Consider the following 19478-nt stretch of genomic DNA (forward strand, 5'->3'; position numbering starts at 1 on the left):
GTGTCAGGTGGCAGTTGACGCTAAATAACGAAAAGTGTGAGATGATCCACATGAGTTCCAAAAGAAATCCGTTGGAATTCGATTACTCGATAAATAGTACAATTCTCAAGGCTGTCAATTCAACTAAGTACCTGGGTGTTAAAATTACGATCAACTTCAGTTGGAAGGACCACATAGATAATATTGTGGGGAAGGCGAGCCAAAGGTTGCGTTTCATTGGCAGGACACTTAGAAGATGCAACAAGTCCACTAAAGAGACAGCTTACACTACACTCGTTCGTCCTCTGTTAGAATATTGCTGCGCGGTGTGGGATCCTTACCAGGTGGGATTGACGGAGGACATCGAAAGGGTGCAAACAAGGGCAGCTCGTTTTGTATTATCGCGTTATAGGGGAGAGAGTGTGGCAGATATGATACACGAGTTGGGATGGAAGTCATTACAGCATAGACGTTTTTCGTCGCGGCGAGACCTTTTTACGAAATTTCAGTCACCAACTTTCTCTTCCGAATGCAAAAATATTTTGTTGAGCCCAACCTACATAGGTAGGAATGATCATCAAAATAAAATAAGAGAAATCAGAGCTCGAACAGAAAGGTTTAGGTGTTCGTATTTCCCGCTCGCTGTTCGGGAGTGGAATAGTAGAGAGATAGTATGATTGTGGTTCGATGAATCCTCTGCCAAGCACTTAAATGTGAATTGCAGAGTAGTCATGTAGATGTAGATGTAGAACAACTAATTCACAAGATAAAATTAAAACCATATGATCAGTTGTGAAGGAAGTGTCTGGTCAACAGCACAAGGTGATTAATATAAAGTCAGTTCGTAGTAAAAATATTTCCGTTACTGTTAAATCAGATATATGTACACTATTTAACAATCATTTTCTGAGCGTTGCTGGTGAATTAAATAAACGTTTTTGCAGGGAATTATATAACTTTCTTGGCAAATGTCTTTTCGGGATTGATGCCTGAAATACTCCTCAGTGATACAGACAAGGGGTAGATTGAGTCAATAAATAAATCACTGAAGACTAAGGACTCTCATGGATATGGCATCATATTCTGGGGTAATTCATCGTTGAGTAGAAAGGTATTCATTGCTCAAAAACGTGTAATCAGAATAATTGCTGGTGCCCACCGACGGTCATCCTGCAGACATCTATTTAAGGATCTAGGGATCCTCACAGTAACCTCACAGTATATATATTCACTTATGAAATTTTTTGTTAATAATCCAACCTAGTTCAAAAGTAATAGCAGTGTGCATAGCTATAACACCAGGAGAAAGGATGATCTTCACTATGCAGGGTTAAATCTGACTTTGGCACAGAAAGGGGTAAATTATGCTGCCACAAAAGTCTTTGGTCACCTAACAAACAGCATCAAAAGCCTGACAGATAGCCAACCAACATATAAAAATAAATTAAAAGAATTTCTAGATGACAACTCCTTCTCCTCATTGGTTGAATTTTTAGATATAAATTAAGGGAGGGGAAAAAAACCAACTTAAACATTAGTGTCATGCAATATTTTGTGTAATGTAATATCTTGTACAGACATCTTTTATTAACACGACATGTTCCACATCATTACGAAGTGTCGTATTGATGATCTATGGAACAAGTATTAATCTAATCTAATCTAATCTATGATGGAGTGCTTCACAGAATATTAAAATACTGTGCTGCACACGTTAGCCCTGTATTTAGCCATATTTGTAATTTTTCCTTTAAGAATGGTCAGTTTCCTGAACTATTAAAGTGCTCAGTAGTAAAGCTTATTTATAAAAAGGGAGAAAGGGGTAATTTAGACAATTTTAGGCCTGTTTCTATACCATCAATGTTTGCTAAAGTTATTGAAAAGGCTGTGTGTGTTAGGATGATTGATCATGTTATATCACACGATTTGCTATCAAATGTATAGTTTGGCTTTAGAAGTCGCTTAACAATGCAAAATGCTATATTCTCTTTTCTCTGTGAGGTTTACCGATAGGTTTCAAACACTAGGCATTTTATTATTATTATTATTATTTAACTAAGGCATTTAATTGTGTTGATCACAAAATATTGCTCCAGAAGTTGGACCATTACAGAATATGGGGAGTAGTTCACAATTGATTAACTTCTTACTTCAGCAATAGACAGCAGAAGGTCATTATTCACAGTGCTGAGAATGGCTGTGTTGTGTGGTCTGAGTAGGGTACGGTCAAGTGAAGGGTGCCCCAGGGGTCAGTGTTGGGGCCACTCCTCTTCCTTATTTATGTAAATGATATGCCCTTTAGTATTATGGGTAACTCTAAAATATTTCTGTTTGTTGATGACACTAGCTTGGTGGTAAAGGAAGTTGCGTGCAATGTTGGCTCGGTTTCACATAGTACGGTTCATGACATGAAGTTCACGGTAGAAAATAAACTAATGATAAATCATAATAAGACTCAGTTTTTACAATGTCTGACACACAATTCAACAAAAGCCGACATTTTAATTTCACAGTATAGGCATATGACTCGTGAAACTGAACAGTTGAAATTTTTAGGTGTTCAGGTAGATAGTAAACTGTCGTGGAAAGCCCACTTTCAGGATCTTGTCCATGACTTAATGTTGCCATCTTCACTATTCAAATGGTATCTGAAGTATGCGATCATTCGACACAAAAATTAGTCTACTTTGCTTATTTTCATTTGGTTATGTCGTATGGTAATATATTTTGGGGTAACTCTTCCCATTCTAAAAGGATATTTTTGGCTCAGAAACAGGCAGTTCAGTCAATAGGTGGTGTAAGTTCTCAAACCTCTTGTTGATCCTGTTCACTAGTCAGGGTATTTTGACAATGGCCTCTCAATATACATATTCTTCGCTGTCGTTTCTTTTTAACAATATCAGCTTATTCCCAAGAATAAGCAACTTTCACTCAGTTAATACTCGATAGAAATCCAACCTGCATTTGGATTGGATTTCCTTCATTCTTGTTCAGAAAGGCATGATGTATACTGCTGCATACATTTTCAATAAGCTACCACAAGAATTTTGAAATCTTAGCAGTAATCCATGCACTTTCAATTCGAAGCTGAAGAGTTTCCTCATTGGCCAGTCCTTCTATTCTGTCGAGGAGCTCCTTGAAACATTAAGCTGTTCTTATGTTGTATTGTTGATTGCATTTACTTACATCTTGACTTTTTTGGGTTAATAAACATTTTATTTTTATCTTTTATTGCTTTTACATTGTAATTTCGTGTATTGATATGTTCCATGACCTTGGAGATTTGCTCCACAATTTTGTCGTATGGAACTTGTCGTGTGAATAAATAAATAAAAATATCACCACCCATTATCACAACTGAAGGTTCAGCTTCCATACATTATATTTAATCCAAGTAATTCATTTTTTTTCTTTCCTTATCTTTTTTTTCCTTTTTCTTTTTTTCCCTTCGAGATATTCATCTGTACTACAATTACGTTTTTGCAATAAATATTTATAGATAGCAGTTTTAAATTTTGAAGTGTCTTTTATTGTTTTAATGTTTGTAGGTAGTTTATTGCATAGTCTGTTCCCTGTTTGCAGTTGTCAGTTCTGTTTTAGTGTTGTGTGTGCATGTTGAACATGTATGTCCTGCTTTCTCCTTGTGTTATAGAGGTGGATACTCTGGTTAGTTAACACAAGATTGTTGCTATTTTCTAAGATTTTCCGTACAAATATGATTACTTGTAAAATGTACAGACATGGCAGTGGAAGGATATGTAGTTTCTTGAATAAGGGCTTGCATGAGCTTCTTGATGCAGTGTTTTCTATGGCTCTTACAATTCTGTTTCGGCATATAAAACAAACAACACAACATCTACAAACACAACCAACTCAAAAACTCTGTGTTATAATGACGTCACACCCCTCAACACCCTTACGTCACAGGTCAAAGCAGACAGAATTGGTCACTTCTGTTGACTCAATCCCTTTTCTTTTCATCAGTGAGAAACTACTTTTATACTCTCTGTGACTACATCATCAGCAAGTTTCCACTCGAGGATGATGTGTTAAAGCATCCTCAAGTTTTACATTAGAAAAAATTGAATATGTACAGTTTTCTTCCATTCCTTTTTTTCTTGGAATAGTTTCGTATCGAGTTATGCAAGGAAGGAAATGAAACTACAATTAAGGTGGTGAATGAGCTTCAGAGGCAGTTCACAGCTGTTCAGGTAGATGACACTTTGGCAGCAAATGAACATGCTGCAAGTGGTTCCAGTTGGGCACAAATATCAAGAATTCATGGAACTGATACACTTCTTAAGTACAACTGAATTTCTAGAGTAATGCTCTGTATTCTTACAGTGCCCCATAGCAGTGCAGAATGCGATTGTGTTTTCAGCCGTGTGAAGAAAAATAGAACAGAGTTCAACTTATCCATGTAGAGTGAATTTCTGATTCTGTTTTGAAGCCCTTTTATGACAAAACATTTTCTCAAGACTTTTTGCAGGAAGTTAAAAAGGCCACAACTGTGACTTCAAAGTTGAACTAGCATGTGATTTGCAGTGTGTATTACATTATTTCTTGTCTGTGTTACATTAAATAAGTTTTATTGTGTAACGCCTTTTCCAGTTACCAGATATCTTCTTAATTTATCAAGAACGCCCTTTTAATGTATGCTCCAAATCAATGTTCACCACGCCTGCTGCTGTTATCATGAATTTCTTCCAGATTGTATTGTTCATCTACAAATTATTGGCCTATGGTCTAAGTAGATGTGTTTTCATTGAAGTAACCTGTTTTCAATGCGTGAATTATTGTATTTTGTAGCCCATAAGAATCATTTTCATCAAGCTGGAGTATGTTGAAAACTGTTAGTTTTTTGTCATGCCTGAGTTTTTACTGATAGCCCTTTTCAAAATCAACAGGTATGAAATTAATTTTTTTCCCTTATTTAATAATAAAAATATATTCTTCCTTGTCAAGTGACAGAAGTATTTATTAATTGTCCCTTTTGTCTGTTTATTTGCATTACAAATTTTTTGTATGGCTGTTTTTAATTGTGTCCTTCCAAATATTATTTTCTATTTTTCAGAGGTATTTCAAATCTACTATTTGGCTCAGATTTTTGTGTTCACTTCCTCATTATCCAACTTTTGCATCCTTTGGTTAATTTTGGGATGTAGTGAGATCTATATACAGCTAATCTGTCCCTTTTAATATTTCTTCCGTCTGCATTAAACATAATTCCTTCCTCTTTCTTCTCTTCTGCAGTGATAGTACTGCCCATGGACTTAAATTTGCTAATTTGTTCCGGTGACTCACCTTCAGTTATAATATTATAATAAACTGTAATTCACTGTTAAAATATAACTTCCATATACAATAATATGTTAACAACTTAGTATAATTTATGAAAAAAATTAAATATTGAAACATAGACAAATAAATTGTTGTCGTTGATGTGGTCTTCAGTCCTGAGACTGTTTTGATGCAGCTCTCCATGCTACTCTATCCTGTGTAAGCTACTTCATCTCCCAGTACTTACTGAAACCTACGTCATTCTGAATCTGCTTAGTGTATTCATCTCTTGGTCTCCCTCTATGATTTTTACCCTCCACACTGCCCTCCAAAGCTAAATTTGTGATCCCTTGATTCCTCAGAACATGTCCTACCAACCGGTCCCTTCTTCTTGTCAAGTTGTGCTACAAACTCATCTTCTCCCCTATTCTATTCAATACCTCCTCATTAGTTATGTAATCTACCAATCTAATCTTCAGCATTCTTCTATAGCATCACATTTCAAAAGCTTGTATTCCCTTCTTGTCTAAACTATTTAACGTGCACGTTTCACTTCCATGCATGGCTACACTCCATACAAATACTTTCAGAAACGACTTCCTGACATTTAAATCTGTACTCGATGTTAACAAATTTCTTTTCATCAGAAACACTTTCCTTGCCATTGACAGTCTACATTTTATATCCTCTTTACTTCATCATCAGTTATTTTGCTCCCCAAATAAGAAAACTCCATTACTACTTTAAGTGTCTCATTTCCTAATCTAATTCCCTCAGCATCACCCGACTTAATTCGACTATATTCCATTATCCTCGTTTTGCTTTTGTTGATGCTCATCTTATATCCTTCTTTCAAGACACTATCCATTCCATTCAACTGCTCTTCCAAGTCCTTTGCTGTCTCTGACAGAATTACAATGTCATCGGCGAACCTCAAAGCTTTTATTTCTTCTCCATGGATTTTAATACCTACTCCGAAATTATATTTTGTTTCCTTTACTGCTTCCTCAATATACAGAATGAATAACATCGAGGAGAGACTACAACCCTGTCTCACTCCCTTCCCAACCACTGCTTCTCTTTCATGTCCCTCGACTCTTATAACTGCCATCTGGTTTCTGTACAAATTGTAAATAGTTTTTGCTCCCTGTATTTTACCCCTGCCACCTTCAGAATTTGAATGACAGTATTCCAGTCAACATTGTCAAAAGCTTTCTCTCAGTCTACAAATGCTAGAAACGTAGGTTTGTCTTTTCTTAATCTAGGTTCTAAGATAAGCCGTAGGGTCTATATTGCCTCAAGTGTTCCAACATTTCTATGGAATCCAAACTGATCTTCCCCGAGGTCGGCTTCGACCAGTTTTTCCATTCATCTGTAAAGAATTCGCGTTAGTATTTTGCAGCCGTGACTTATTAAACTGATAGTTTGGTAATTTTCACATCTGTCAACACCTACTTTCTTTGGGATTGGAATTATTATATTCTTCTTGAAGTCTGAGGGTATTTCGCCTGTCTCATACATCTTGCTCACCAGATGGTAGAGTTATGTCAGGACTGGCTCTCCCAAGGCTGTCAGTAGTTCTAATGGAATGTTGTCTACTCCTGGGGCCTTGTTTCTACTTAGGTCTTTCAGTGCTCTGTCAAACTCTTTACGCTGTATCATATCTCCCATTTCATCTTCATCTTCATTCTCCTCCATTTCCATAATATTTTCCTCAAGTAAATCGCCCTTGTATAAACCCTCTATATACTCCTTCCACCTTTCTGCTTTCCCTTCTTTGCTTAGAACTGGGTTTCCATCTGAGCTCTTGATATTCATACGCATGGTTCTCTTTTCTCCAAAGGTCTCTTTAATTTTCCTGTAGGCAGTATCTATCTTACCCCTAGTGGTATAAGCCTCTACATCCTTACATTTGTCCTCTAGCCATCCCTGCTTAGCCATTTTGCACTTCCTGTCGATCTCATTTCAGTGACATTTGTATTCCTTCTTACCTGCTTCATTTACTGCATTTTTATATTTTCTCCTTTCATCAATTAAATTCAATATTTCTTCTGTTACCCAAGGATTTCTACTAGCCCTCGTTTTTTTAACCTACTTGATCCTCTGCTGCCTTCACTACTTCATCCCTCAAAGCTACCCATTCTTCATCTACTGTATTTCTGTCCCCCATTCCTGTCAATCGTTCCCTTATGCTCTCCCTGAAACTCTCTACAACCTTTGATTTAGTAAGTTTATCCAGGTCCCATCTCCTTAAATTGCCACCTTTTTGCAGTTTCTTCATTTTTAATGTACAGTTCATAACCAATCAATTGTGGTCAGAGTCCACATCTGCCCCCGGAAATGTCTTACTGTTTAAAACCTGGTTCCTGAATCTCTGTCTTACCATTATATAATCTATCTGATACCTTCTAGTATCTCCAGGTTTCTTATATGTATACAACCTTCTTTTATGATTCTTGAACCAAGTGTTAGCTATGATTAAGTTGTGCTCTGTGCAAAATTCTACCAGATGGCTTCCTCTTTCATTTCTTGCCCCCAATCCATATTCACCTACTATGTACAAATTTGAGATTTGTGCTACTTTGTAACTTGTCAGAAAGAAAAGCGGAACAATTAAGCAGGAGTCCCCAAGTTAATAGTGCCAAAACATAAACAGGTATACTATTACAGTCCAACTTTACAATTTTTCTGCATTTAATGGACTAAGTGCAAAGGAAAGTGAAAAAGAGAGCACAAAAACTCTGATGTCTCGCCTGGCACAGGGCTACCAGAGAATAGATAACTAAAGGCACAAGTAGAAATCATCATCAAATATTTTGAACTATTTCTGAATACATGAGTACTGTGCACCTACAACCGTTTGGCATTCAACCTCTTTCAAGCTTCTCCACTCATAATGATTTTAAGTTTTTTGTATACAATTTTGTCCTGTTTACAAGGTTGTCCTGCATATTTTCTAATGTAGTCAACTGAACTTTCATTTGATTGTTACTTTGATGGTTTCTTGTTTGGAAAGAACCACCACCTACTGATAGTTTGATATTGTTACATTGAGAAAATGGTGTTTCATTGCATTCAACAGTACTGCAGGTAAGTCAGGTATTGTTTCCATTGTCTAAACATGAGCCACTTACTGGTGCCATTTTACTGCAATAACTTTTTGAGGTCATCTGTTCAGTTCCTATCTTATCTCATAAATTGAAGCTATTTGTGTCATATTTCAAAGGGATGTGCCAAATAATATTGCGATAAATTTTGTTGTTTCTCTAGTATGTTTTAGTATAAACATTTTGCACAAGCTCTGTTAAGTGCAGCCTTTAAGAATTTATGGACTTAGACAAAATTTTAATTCAAATGAAGTCTTTCTCTACATCCCTTTGCTCCATCTTGGTATGTTTACATTATTTACAGTTTTATCAGCAGTAATGCTAACAACTCTTGTGCAAATAAGAAATTTATTAATGCTCCTGAGACATTACTGTCACTGATTTCCATGCATTACTGCTAATGATTTCCAGCTGATTATTAGTCATTTTTAAATGGGTTACTTGATACTACTGAATTTGAGGCAGTCCAAGTAGAGTTGGCATTACTGTGATTAAATACACTTGTGTAATGAAGATAATTTTTTTGTCTCCTTGTGGCAGATCCACTCGTTTCAGGAAGTGAGTTAATGACATATCCTGGGGACATTTTAGACTTTTCTGATATGTGCCAGAGTTCAGAGGAAGAATGGATTTTACCTGGATCACCACCAGACTTTCACTTCAGTAGTGGGTCACCTACAGCCAACACAACTACAGATCTAGCAACGCCTAGTCCGCAGAGTCTGAACACACCTAAAATAAGTCAATGAATTTTACTTTCTGCTTGTAAAATTTGTCTGCCTGGTATTATTTATAGATTGTGATCTTAGCTGCTATACATGTAACAAATATTGTTTTATATGTAAACATACACACAAATGTAATAGCATCTGGAATAAGCGATTATATTCAGCCAGCTACAATATTTACTGGAACAGCTGAATGTTCTAGGACTGTTATTGAAACTGTGTTACTTCTGTGCTTTTAAATGTGCATTTAATGTTGTAATCTAGTTTTGGTATTGGACACGGTAATAGAAAGTGTAAATAAAAATACCTGTATAAAAAGAAACTCATACTTCTGGAAGTAACGGAGCTATTACTTGCACATATGTATTTATGAAAGCTGTTGTATGACAATAGCATGTACAATTACATGGGTGAAAACATGGATGTTTTTGTATAATACATATCTTGTTCATGCGCTTTCACTAACATGAAATTTTGTACACACATTACTTTTTTATTTTCATAAAATTCTAATTGGTACATAATGTTGAGCATTAATTTTTTCAGTATATTGTTATCCTTCCTTAGAGAATTAAGTGAAAATAATCCTAAGTTTCAAGACTACTTCTTGTAATTGAGACTTACAATGAAGCAAAAATCATTCATCATACTATGTGTGAGTGTGAAGTAAACAGTATTCTTCTGTGTTTCATTGGCCCAGACTGTTAACCTTCCAAAAAAAAAATGAGGAACTTTAGGCTTCATTTAGTCTTCTTTTCTGTGTTTCATTTTTAAATGACTGAAGTCTTGTTCAGCAAAGTCATGAGCAAGGTATGTCATCGTTTCATTCTTCTTACAAGTGACAGTGTCAAGCTGTAGTACTTGTTATTAACAGGTTCTTAGAAGCTGCTTATATGAGTAATGGGGTCATATGAAATGAGAATACATTGTTATTTGTTAAATATTAAGTAATCTCCTTATTGTACCTAAACATATGTAATATAATTTCCTGTTTTTGTTTAATATATTTGTAAAAGTATTTATATATCTAAAAACAAAGATGATGTGACTATCCAACGAAAGTGCTGGCAGGTGGAGAGACACACAAACATACACACAAAATTCAAGCTTTCGCAACCAACGGTTGCTTCATCAGGAAAGAGGGAAGAAGAGGGAAAGACGAAAGGATGTGGGTTTTTAGGGAGAGGGTAAGGAGTCATTTCAATCCCGGGAGCGGAAAGACTTACCTTATGGGGAAAAGAGGACAGGCGCGCGCGCACACACACACACACACACACACACACACACACACACACACACACACACACACACACGCACGCACGCGCGCGAACACAGACACAAGCAATGTGTGTGTGTGTGTGTGTGTGTGTGTGTGTGTGTGTGTGTGTGTGTGTGTGTGTGTGTACGCGCGCGAGTGTATACCTGTCCTTTTTCCCCCCTAAGGTAAGTCTTTCTGCTCCCGGGATTGGAATGACTCCTTACCCTCTCCCTTAAAACCCACATCCTTTTGTTTTTCCCTCTCCTTCCCTCTTTCCTGATGAAGCAACCGTTGGTTGCAAAAGCTTGAATTTTGTGTGTGTGTTTGTGTTTGTGTGTCTCTCGACCTGCCAGCACTTTCGTTGGGTAAGTCACATCATCTTTGTTTTTAGATATATTTTTCCCCCGTGGAATGTTTCCCTCTATTATATTCATGTAAAAGTATTTACTATGAAATGATGAATGAAATGCTTTTGTGTGTGTGTGTGTGTGTGTGTGTGTGTGTGTGTGTGTGTGTGTGTGTTTTTGCTGCAGCTGGTATGACACTTGAGACCAACAAAGATACACTAAGAAACTAACATAGTTTCTTTCAGTTTTGTTCTGCATATTGATGAGTTTCATGCATTATGCAGTAAGGTTATGCAACATGATGTGCTGCGTCAATGTTTATATAGATCTACATTGACAGTTAATTTCCACTCATTACATGGAATCTGCTAAAACATTTTGTTTTTATAATTTGTAACAAAAGTAATTTTGAATCACGGTATAAATGTGTTTCACAGATTTCATTTAGGACTCGCTTAATAGTTCATTTAAGTTACAACAAATAGTACCGTAAGTCTCAGGATCTGAAAACGCATTGATATACTGTATATAGGCAGCTGTATAGAGACTCAATATTCATACTGTTACGCTATGTCACTTTGCAAATTTATTATAAATAAATTTTTTTCTCCATACTGCTCTGTCAAACAAAAAGCACGAAAGCTAACCAACCCCTCAGATTAATGGCAAGTGGCACATGTACAACTGTAATAGGTTAGAAAACTGCATAAGCTTTTGATCTTTCACCCTTCTTGGCTGAAGAGTTGTAAATTTGTATTTCCCTCTGTTTGAACTAATGTATGAAGAGCACATTGTTATTAGAAATGGTACAAAAGCTAGTTGTGTTTTCCTCCAGTTAACAAGTGTGTGTGGCACACTTTTCATTCATCTGCAGGTTAGTGGTTGCCTTTCCTCCTTTTTTCCTGGAATTTTCAGATTCATAATTTGCTGTTAATATTTGCAAAGAGCCCAAAAGTAAATTTTATTCTAGCTGCTTAGTGATTATTGCTTCAAAGTCTGTTGTTAACATTATACTTAATTTGATGTTTCAATTGCTACTTAATCTTGTCCATTAGGATAGGAATGACCATGACTGTTGTAATTCAGATGAATATAAGTATAGATTCTGCATTCAGGCACAAAATAACTTCATTTAAATTATTATCTAGCATCCTTAAATGTGTTGTCCTTTTTTACTAAATTATGTCATACCATGTTCTATTTTTGGAGCTGTTTGATGTTGCTACACTGGTAATAAATGCCTCTATCCATTACATTTATCTATTTTATCGTCATCCGTACGTACATAAATATGTTCATATGTTTTTCTGAACATTTAAAATTCAATGTCACATTTAATCCTTTAGACTTTTTCTTACTTTTTAATAAGTGGGAGCAATTGAATTAATGAAAAATAATTCTAAATAAACTGAGGCAGTATGATTGTACTATTACTCAAAATAACTCCACATAAATAAACTCTAATTGGGAACTTGGTTTGGTCGTATCAGGAACACCCTCATGATCATGAGCTAACAACTGCCCATTGTTGTGACACCCCATAGCAACCACAGTAAAGACTTTTTCACATGTAATGGGGAGGGGGGGGGGGGAGAACATTGTTACAAACATTTGCCTTATCCTTCAAGGTAACTGCAGTGTGCAGCCATCTTAATTTTGGCTCTTATGATGTTGTGTGCTGCAGCTTAAGCATGAAAGGGCATATACATCAGATCTTTCCACATGAATATCCCTCTTACATTCGTAGTGTAATGCATTTTTCTGAGTAATAACTCAGAATACTTTGAAATCAATTTTTCAGAAGGATGCCTTTACCAGCACAATGACTTTCAGTAGTAGTATTCCTCTCCTTTTTTAATAAAAGAGCTCCATACTTTTGTTGTGGACATGGCTGTTTCTTGTTTGTAATGGCTTGTTAGCTGAAGGGTTTACTTAACTAAATCACGAGACCCTGCACACTGAGAAGTAAAAGTTAAGGAGGAAGTGAAAGCAATAGCTTTACCACCACATTCCGTATACTTTTTGACCTTGTCCCTTGCTGTACGTTGTCCGTAAACTGTTAATGCACAACAACAACACAAAACGATGAAAACAATTTGCTTGTTGTCATCTCATTTGTTGTAACTAACCCCAAAATATCAATACATTTACTGTAGAAAAATTTGCGACTTACAGGAAGAATACTTTTCAGCTGTACTTTATTAAGCTCGTGTCAATTCCTCTTCTCTTATTCTTCTTCTTCATGTTGAAGGTTGTGCAGAGTTCTACATTCAATTGCAAAAGCCTTTGATGAGTTTTCAATAGGCATAACTCATGAAATTGGGATACTGCAAAAATAAATTAAAAGGTTGCTATGTTAATGACTTCTATAAATTATCTGAATATTTAGACAGAGAGAGTTGAGACCAGTTACTACTTATATAGTAAAAATAGCTTCTTGTATTTATAGTAAGTGTCCGTGCATTCACATAAATATACATTATCCAATAGTCAATAAAATTCTGGATGTTATGTCTGGAAATCAGCAGCTTTTGTTCACTGTCCCTTTTTTACCCAAATGAGGTATACATCGTGCATGTATTTTCATTGTAAATAACAATATAAGGAAAAAAAGAGATTACTACTCACTGTAAAGAAGATGAGTTTAGGCACAATGAAAAGATAGTTAACACACTCGGCTTTCGGTCAAAGCCTTGTTCAAAAAAAGAAACACACAAATTCATCCACACAAGTGGGCACACCTCATGCATACCAGGATAATTTATGGTGAAACACTGCACAAGGTGTGTCCAAAAAAAGTCATGAAATATATTTGTTTGCCGTGTCACTATTTGTCGCAGCAAGCCCGGACCAGTTGGGTTACAGTGCACCAAACCTCAGTCTGCATCAGCAGAGATGAATAAGTGTACCTCTGTTTCGCGGCTTTGTCACAATGCACGATGGTTGATTCAGTTGAACAACTTGGGTATCACGTTTTGCACAAAGCTTGATAAAAAGCCTTCTCAAACTCACGCAATGTTAAAGCAAGCATATAGGTAGTTTGCGATGAGTTACAAGCAGGTTACAAGGTAGGTGAAGGAGTTTAAGGATGGCCAGGAAGGGATGAGTGATGACCCTTGCACTGGAAGACCATTGACAAGCAGAAACGAAGACGGTGTGAATCGTGTGCATGAATTGTTGAATTCTGACTGCTGAGTGAGTGTCCACTTTTTAGCTGACACACTAAACATTTCAAAAAGTTCCTTGTTGAGCACTGTTATAGAGGAGTTGCACATGAGCGCCGTGTGCGCCAAGCTGGTTTCAAAAATTTTGTCTGACAAACAAAAGGCCAATTGAGTGTTAATTGTGACTGAACTGTTGGAAAGTATGGACATTGAGCTGGATTATGTGGACAGCTTTGTTACTGGTGACGTGACAAGAACTTTCACATACGAGCCGGGAGGGGGGGGGGGGGGGGGGGGGGAAGGGGCGAGAATGAGCAAATCTTAGGTGAAAACTATGCTGATTATCTTCTTCAACAGCAAGGGTGTGGAGCACAGAGTTTATACCTCAAGGAAAAACCATTAATGCTCTTTGCTGCGTCAATGTCCTGGAAATATTAAGAAAAAAAGGTCCTCCAAATGCAAAAAGATGTCGCTGCTACCTGGCAGCTGCATCGTAACCATGTGGCCAGCCACATGTCTCCGCACGAGCGCGAGTACCTGGCCAAGCATAACCTGGCAATGCTGCTGCAGCCATCCTACAATCTGGGCTGCTTCCTGTTCCCCAGGACTAAAACTGCACTCAAAGCACACAATTTTGAGAGCACTGAGTACATCCAAAAGGCTGTGACAACAGTCTTTAAATGAGGTTCCGTTTGAAGCCTTCCAGAGGGCGTACCAATCATGAGTGAAGTGCTAGAAAAAATGTGTAGATACTAATGGTAACTACTTTGCAGAATTTTAGTTTTTGGATGTAACCTTATATATTAGGTGCTTCTCTCTATTAATGTATTTAAAATTGTATATGCAGCCTAAAATGTCATCCCTTCAGATGCAATCTGTGGAATGTCAATGAACAAATAAATAGTTTTTAAAGATAAAATCGTAGTGTTCTTAAAGTTGGTAAATTACATGTATAGTTATAGTCTTACTGAGAATGTACTACATTTACTGCTAATTTGCAAGGCACAAAAATGTGTGTTCTTAAATGCTTTAAGAATGTGTGTTGTGTGTGATATGCTGTTTTAAATGTTGTCAGAGCATTGTTGCATTAAATTTTACTAAACTACTGAGCTTTTGACAATGTCCACCATTGTCTTCACCAGGAAACTGACATCAAAGAAGTGTCATGGTTAGGGTACAACCCCAGGAAGGGTGTGGGGAGGGGAGGTGGAGTCAGAGAAATTGGCCATTCATAGGTCAAGCTCGGAGGACAACTCACATTAGCAGCTCCGGATGTTGACATCAATGGAGCTGGTGCCAAAGTATGTCAGAGGCAGTTCTTGGCAGCATGATTAACTTGTAGTTGCCATGTACCACGATGTTTAAACTGTAACATTCAGTGTCACCGAAGTTGAAGACACATGCCCACACTGGATAGCGACCAGCAGTGATGAACGCCTTCACGAATCAGTGTGCAGCAACATAGAGTCTGGGTGGCCCCTTGCCAAGGCTTGAACGTCGAGCGGTGGAAAGCATCAAGTTGTCTGCATATGGTCGCCAGCCTGCGGCTACTGGAGACAGTCTTCACAAGGTGATTGGATGCTTCATTTAGCAGTGCAGCAGTCTTTGCATCAAAGTTAACAGCTTATGAAGATAGTGGTGTTTGGCATCATGTCCACACTCGGATGTGGTCATGTACAGGTTGGCAAGCATCTGTGAATGAGTACCTGATATGGGAGCGAGTTATAAAGTCAGCTGACCAGTACTTCTCCAGCAGCAGCACCTCCACCACGGAAGAGACAACAGGCTATAGCAGCCAGGTGTCACCATTGGGTTCAGCTTTCCGCATTTAGCTAGCTTCTGCAAGAGCCTAGCCGGAGCTGTACTATTGCCCAACATCACCATTCAGAGGCATAGGCAAACTTTTCCCACTTCTTCAACCCCCTGAATAACCACTCTTTTGTTCTGAATATGCCTCCTTGTCAAATGGTGTCAGGGTTTCAGCTTGATGCTCACTTCCCTCTACATGATGTTGTTTTGCTGAGCTTTGCAGGAGCAGTTCATTGCACCTGACAGATTCGTCATGCAAAACACACACACACACACACACACACACACACACACACACACACACACACACACACAGATGATATGCATCTATTTTACATGTCCAAGTTTATCAGAGAGAACTAGATATATGGGACTGATGACCAAGCAGTTTGGCCCCTTTCTCTCTCTCTCCCCCCCCCCCCCCCCCCCTTTTAAACCAACAACAACTAGATAAATGAGTAGGAAATGCTTTTAATATCATTATTCATAATACCTAAAATCCCATGAGTTCTGTGTAAGGAGATAGAATGTCCCGTTTGAAACCATTCGAATTGATATGCAGTTGCCTTTTCCTATTTTGACAACTTGTTCAGAAGATTAGATTCTCCTCTGTATGGATTTTGTAACACATTATTTTTACCAGGCAGTGATGTTACATGGGGGACCTTTTTTAGATTTGTTCTAATATTCATACATGACTTCCACAATTTGACCGTTACTGTAAACTATTCATATGACGCAGCTGTAGGTCAGTTTGATAAAATAATGTTGACATTCTAATCTAAATATACAGGGTGTATTTGAAACGAACAGAGAAAATGAGAGGGCTGATAGAGTAGGTCATAACAAGCATATTTCACTTAGTAACCCATGTCTGCATTCCTTCATGTATGGCACTGGGCATTTTTGAACAGCATTGCATACCACCAAGTGGGTAGACTCACGACATGCCAAGTGAGCTGTTGTAGTATCAGGTCTGCAGGGTAACGTTTTCAGTGCATTTGTGGCGCTAAGGTAAATGAGAAGTCGGTGTGAAGTTATAACCTTTATTTGAAAACGGTTGCAAAAAGTGCTTGAGATTAGGCCCTTTTGCTTGAATACATGCTGTGCAATGATGCTGGAGTAACCATTGCACTCTTTCAAACACTCCTGGCAAAGTAAAAAGTGTAGGGGAGACTGCTATAATGCACACTATGAGCTCTTCGTCAGTGTCATTGAGTGTTTCATATACAACATATTTCAGATGGCCCCAGAAGAAAAACTCAATAGGCATAAAGTTGGGGTGGGAATGTGAAGGTCCTGTAACTGGCCCAACACACGCTATCCATCACTGGCCAAAGGTTTCATCCAAATGCATTCTAATTGCATCTGTGAAGTACTTAGGAGCACCATCACATTGATTCCACATTAACTGTTGCATGTTGAGTGGAACATGTTCCAAAACCTCTGGCAGAGTTTTGAAACAAAGATTAAATATCTGGTTACATTCTGTCACTGGAGGGGGGCATGACGGACTGACAAGATTATACCAACCTGGCCTAAATGTTGAGTGCAAACGATCTTGGTGACCACAAACAAAAACAGTGTGTAGATTTTCTATGCCCATACTTTTTGATTGTGGCTGTTGAACATACAGGCCTGTTGAGAGTGCATTTTCCAGCTCTAAGGGATGTGGACATGGTTTCCTATGTGAAATATGCTTTTTATGACCCACTCCACCAGCCCCCACATTTTCTACATTCATTTAAGATACACCTTATATACTTTCCAGAGCTTATTTCCTGACTTACCTATATCGCACTGACATTGTGTACCCCCTTTGGCTGCAACATCTCTGGAAGTATCATAATCTAACATGAAAGCTGCAGTCGCCATAATATTCTGTTGGTCCACCATCAAGCAAATCTACTAGAGGTGACTAGAACTAATGCAGCATGTATAAAACACCATGGATAAGTTGCTATTGCCAGGCATGCATAAAACCAAGTGAATATGAATGAGTATGTAGTTGTAAAAGTAATTCCAATCCCAAAGAAAGCAGGTGTTGACAGATGTGAAAATTACCGAACTATCAGTTTAATAAGTCACAGCTGCAAAATACTAACACGATTTCTTTACAGACGAATGGAAAAACTGGTAGAAGCTGACCTCAAAGAGGATCAGTTTGGATTCCGCAGAAATATTGGAACATGTGAGGCAATACTGACACTACGACTTATCTTAGAAGCTAGATTAAGGAAGGCAAACCTACATTTCTAGCATTTGTAGACTTAGAGAAAGCTTTTGACAATGTTGACTGGAATACTCTCTCTCAAATTCTGAATGATGCAGGGATCAATTACAGGGAACGAAAGGCTATTTACAATTTGTACAGAAACCAGGTGGCACTTATAAGAATCAAAGGGCATGAAAGGGAAGCAGTGGTCGAGGAGGGAGTGAGACAGGGTCGTAGCCTCTCCCCGATGTTATTCAATATGTATATTGAGCAAGCAGTAAAGGAAACAAAAGAAAAATTTGGAGTAGGTATTAAAATCCATGGAGAAGAAATAAAAACTTTGAGGTTTGCCGGTGACATTGTAATTCTGTCAGAGACAACAAAGGACTTGGAAGAGCAGTTGAACGGAATGGACAGTGTCTTGAGAGGAGGATATAAGACGAACATCAAAAAGAGCAAAACAAGGATAATGGAATGTAATCGAATTACGTCAGGTGATGCTGAGGGAACTAGATTAGGAAATGAGACACTTAAAGTAGTAAAGGAGTTTTGCTATTTAGGAAGTAAAATAACTGATGATGGTCGAAGTAGAGAGGATATAAAATGTAGACTGGCAATGGCAAGGAAAGCGTTTCTGAAGAAGAGAAATTTGTTAACATCGAATATAGATTTATGTACCAGGAAGTCGTTTCTGAAGGTATTTGTTTGGAGTGTAGCCATGTATGGAAGTGAAACATGGGCAATAAATAGTTTGGACAAGAAGAGACTAGAAGCTTTCGAAATGTGGTGCTACAGAAGAATGCTGAAGGGTAGATGGGTAGATCACACACTAATGAGGAGGAATTGGGGAGAAGAGGAGTTTGTGGCACAACTTGACAAGAAGGCACCGGTTGGTAGGACATGTTCTGAGGCTTCAAGGGATCACAAATTTAGCATTGGAGGGCAGCGTGGAGGGTAAAAATCGTAGAGGGAAACCAAGAGATAAATTCACTAAGCAGATTCAGAAGGATGTAGATTGCAGTAAGTACTGGGAAATGAAGAAGCTTGCACAGGATAGGGTAGCATGGAGAGCTGCATCAAACCAGTCTCATGAGTGAAGATTACGACGACAACAGTTGTAAAAGCAACATAAAATCTAGAGTATTGATCAATGGAAATTGTAAAGTGGTTGAATGAGTCATTTTTACATTGTTGACATTTAGAAAGCATCAGGGGAAGTGTCCAGACTATTTTATTCCATCTTTAGAGAATAGTGGAGGTTCTGTGATGGTTTCGATGATCATGTCATGGTTTCTAGTGGGCTCTGATAGCACACCGCTCAACATATATCTGATGACCACAAAGGTGAAACAACAAACCTTACATGTCTTTCGCATTTGATTTGAATATTATTGAAACAAAACAGTTAAAAATGTTTTACTTTCCTGTAATATTGCTAAGAAACCATACCAGTTTTGTTGGAATGGTACAAAATCTCATGATCTCCTAATCAGAATTTATTTGTAAGAACATTCAGGTTGTTTTGGATAACAAACTTGGCCATGATCTATTTTAGTTCAGTTTATATCGGTTTATCCAACCTATGCATGTA

The 19478-nt window shown here is 37.7% G+C and overlaps 1 protein-coding gene across 10 annotated transcripts in view; it reads left to right on the forward strand.

Annotated features, from left to right (window-relative positions):
- LOC126353812 (heat shock factor protein-like) overlaps positions 1–11952 on the forward strand; it is a 200957-nt gene extending 189005 nt beyond the window's left edge. For all 10 annotated transcript variants that reach the window (XM_050002917.1, XM_050002919.1, XM_050002924.1 and 7 more), the window contains one exon: positions 8907–11952. In XM_050002917.1, the coding sequence (XP_049858874.1) occupies positions 8907–9115 (209 nt within the window). In that variant the 3' untranslated portion in view covers positions 9116–11952. The remainder of the gene's footprint in view (positions 1–8906) is intronic.
- Positions 11953–19478: the final 7526 nt, after the last annotated feature.

Source organism: Schistocerca gregaria, chromosome 3 (genome assembly GCF_023897955.1).
Source record: "Schistocerca gregaria isolate iqSchGreg1 chromosome 3, iqSchGreg1.2, whole genome shotgun sequence".
In the NCBI taxonomy this organism is placed as follows: Eukaryota; Metazoa; Arthropoda; class Insecta; order Orthoptera; family Acrididae; genus Schistocerca; species Schistocerca gregaria.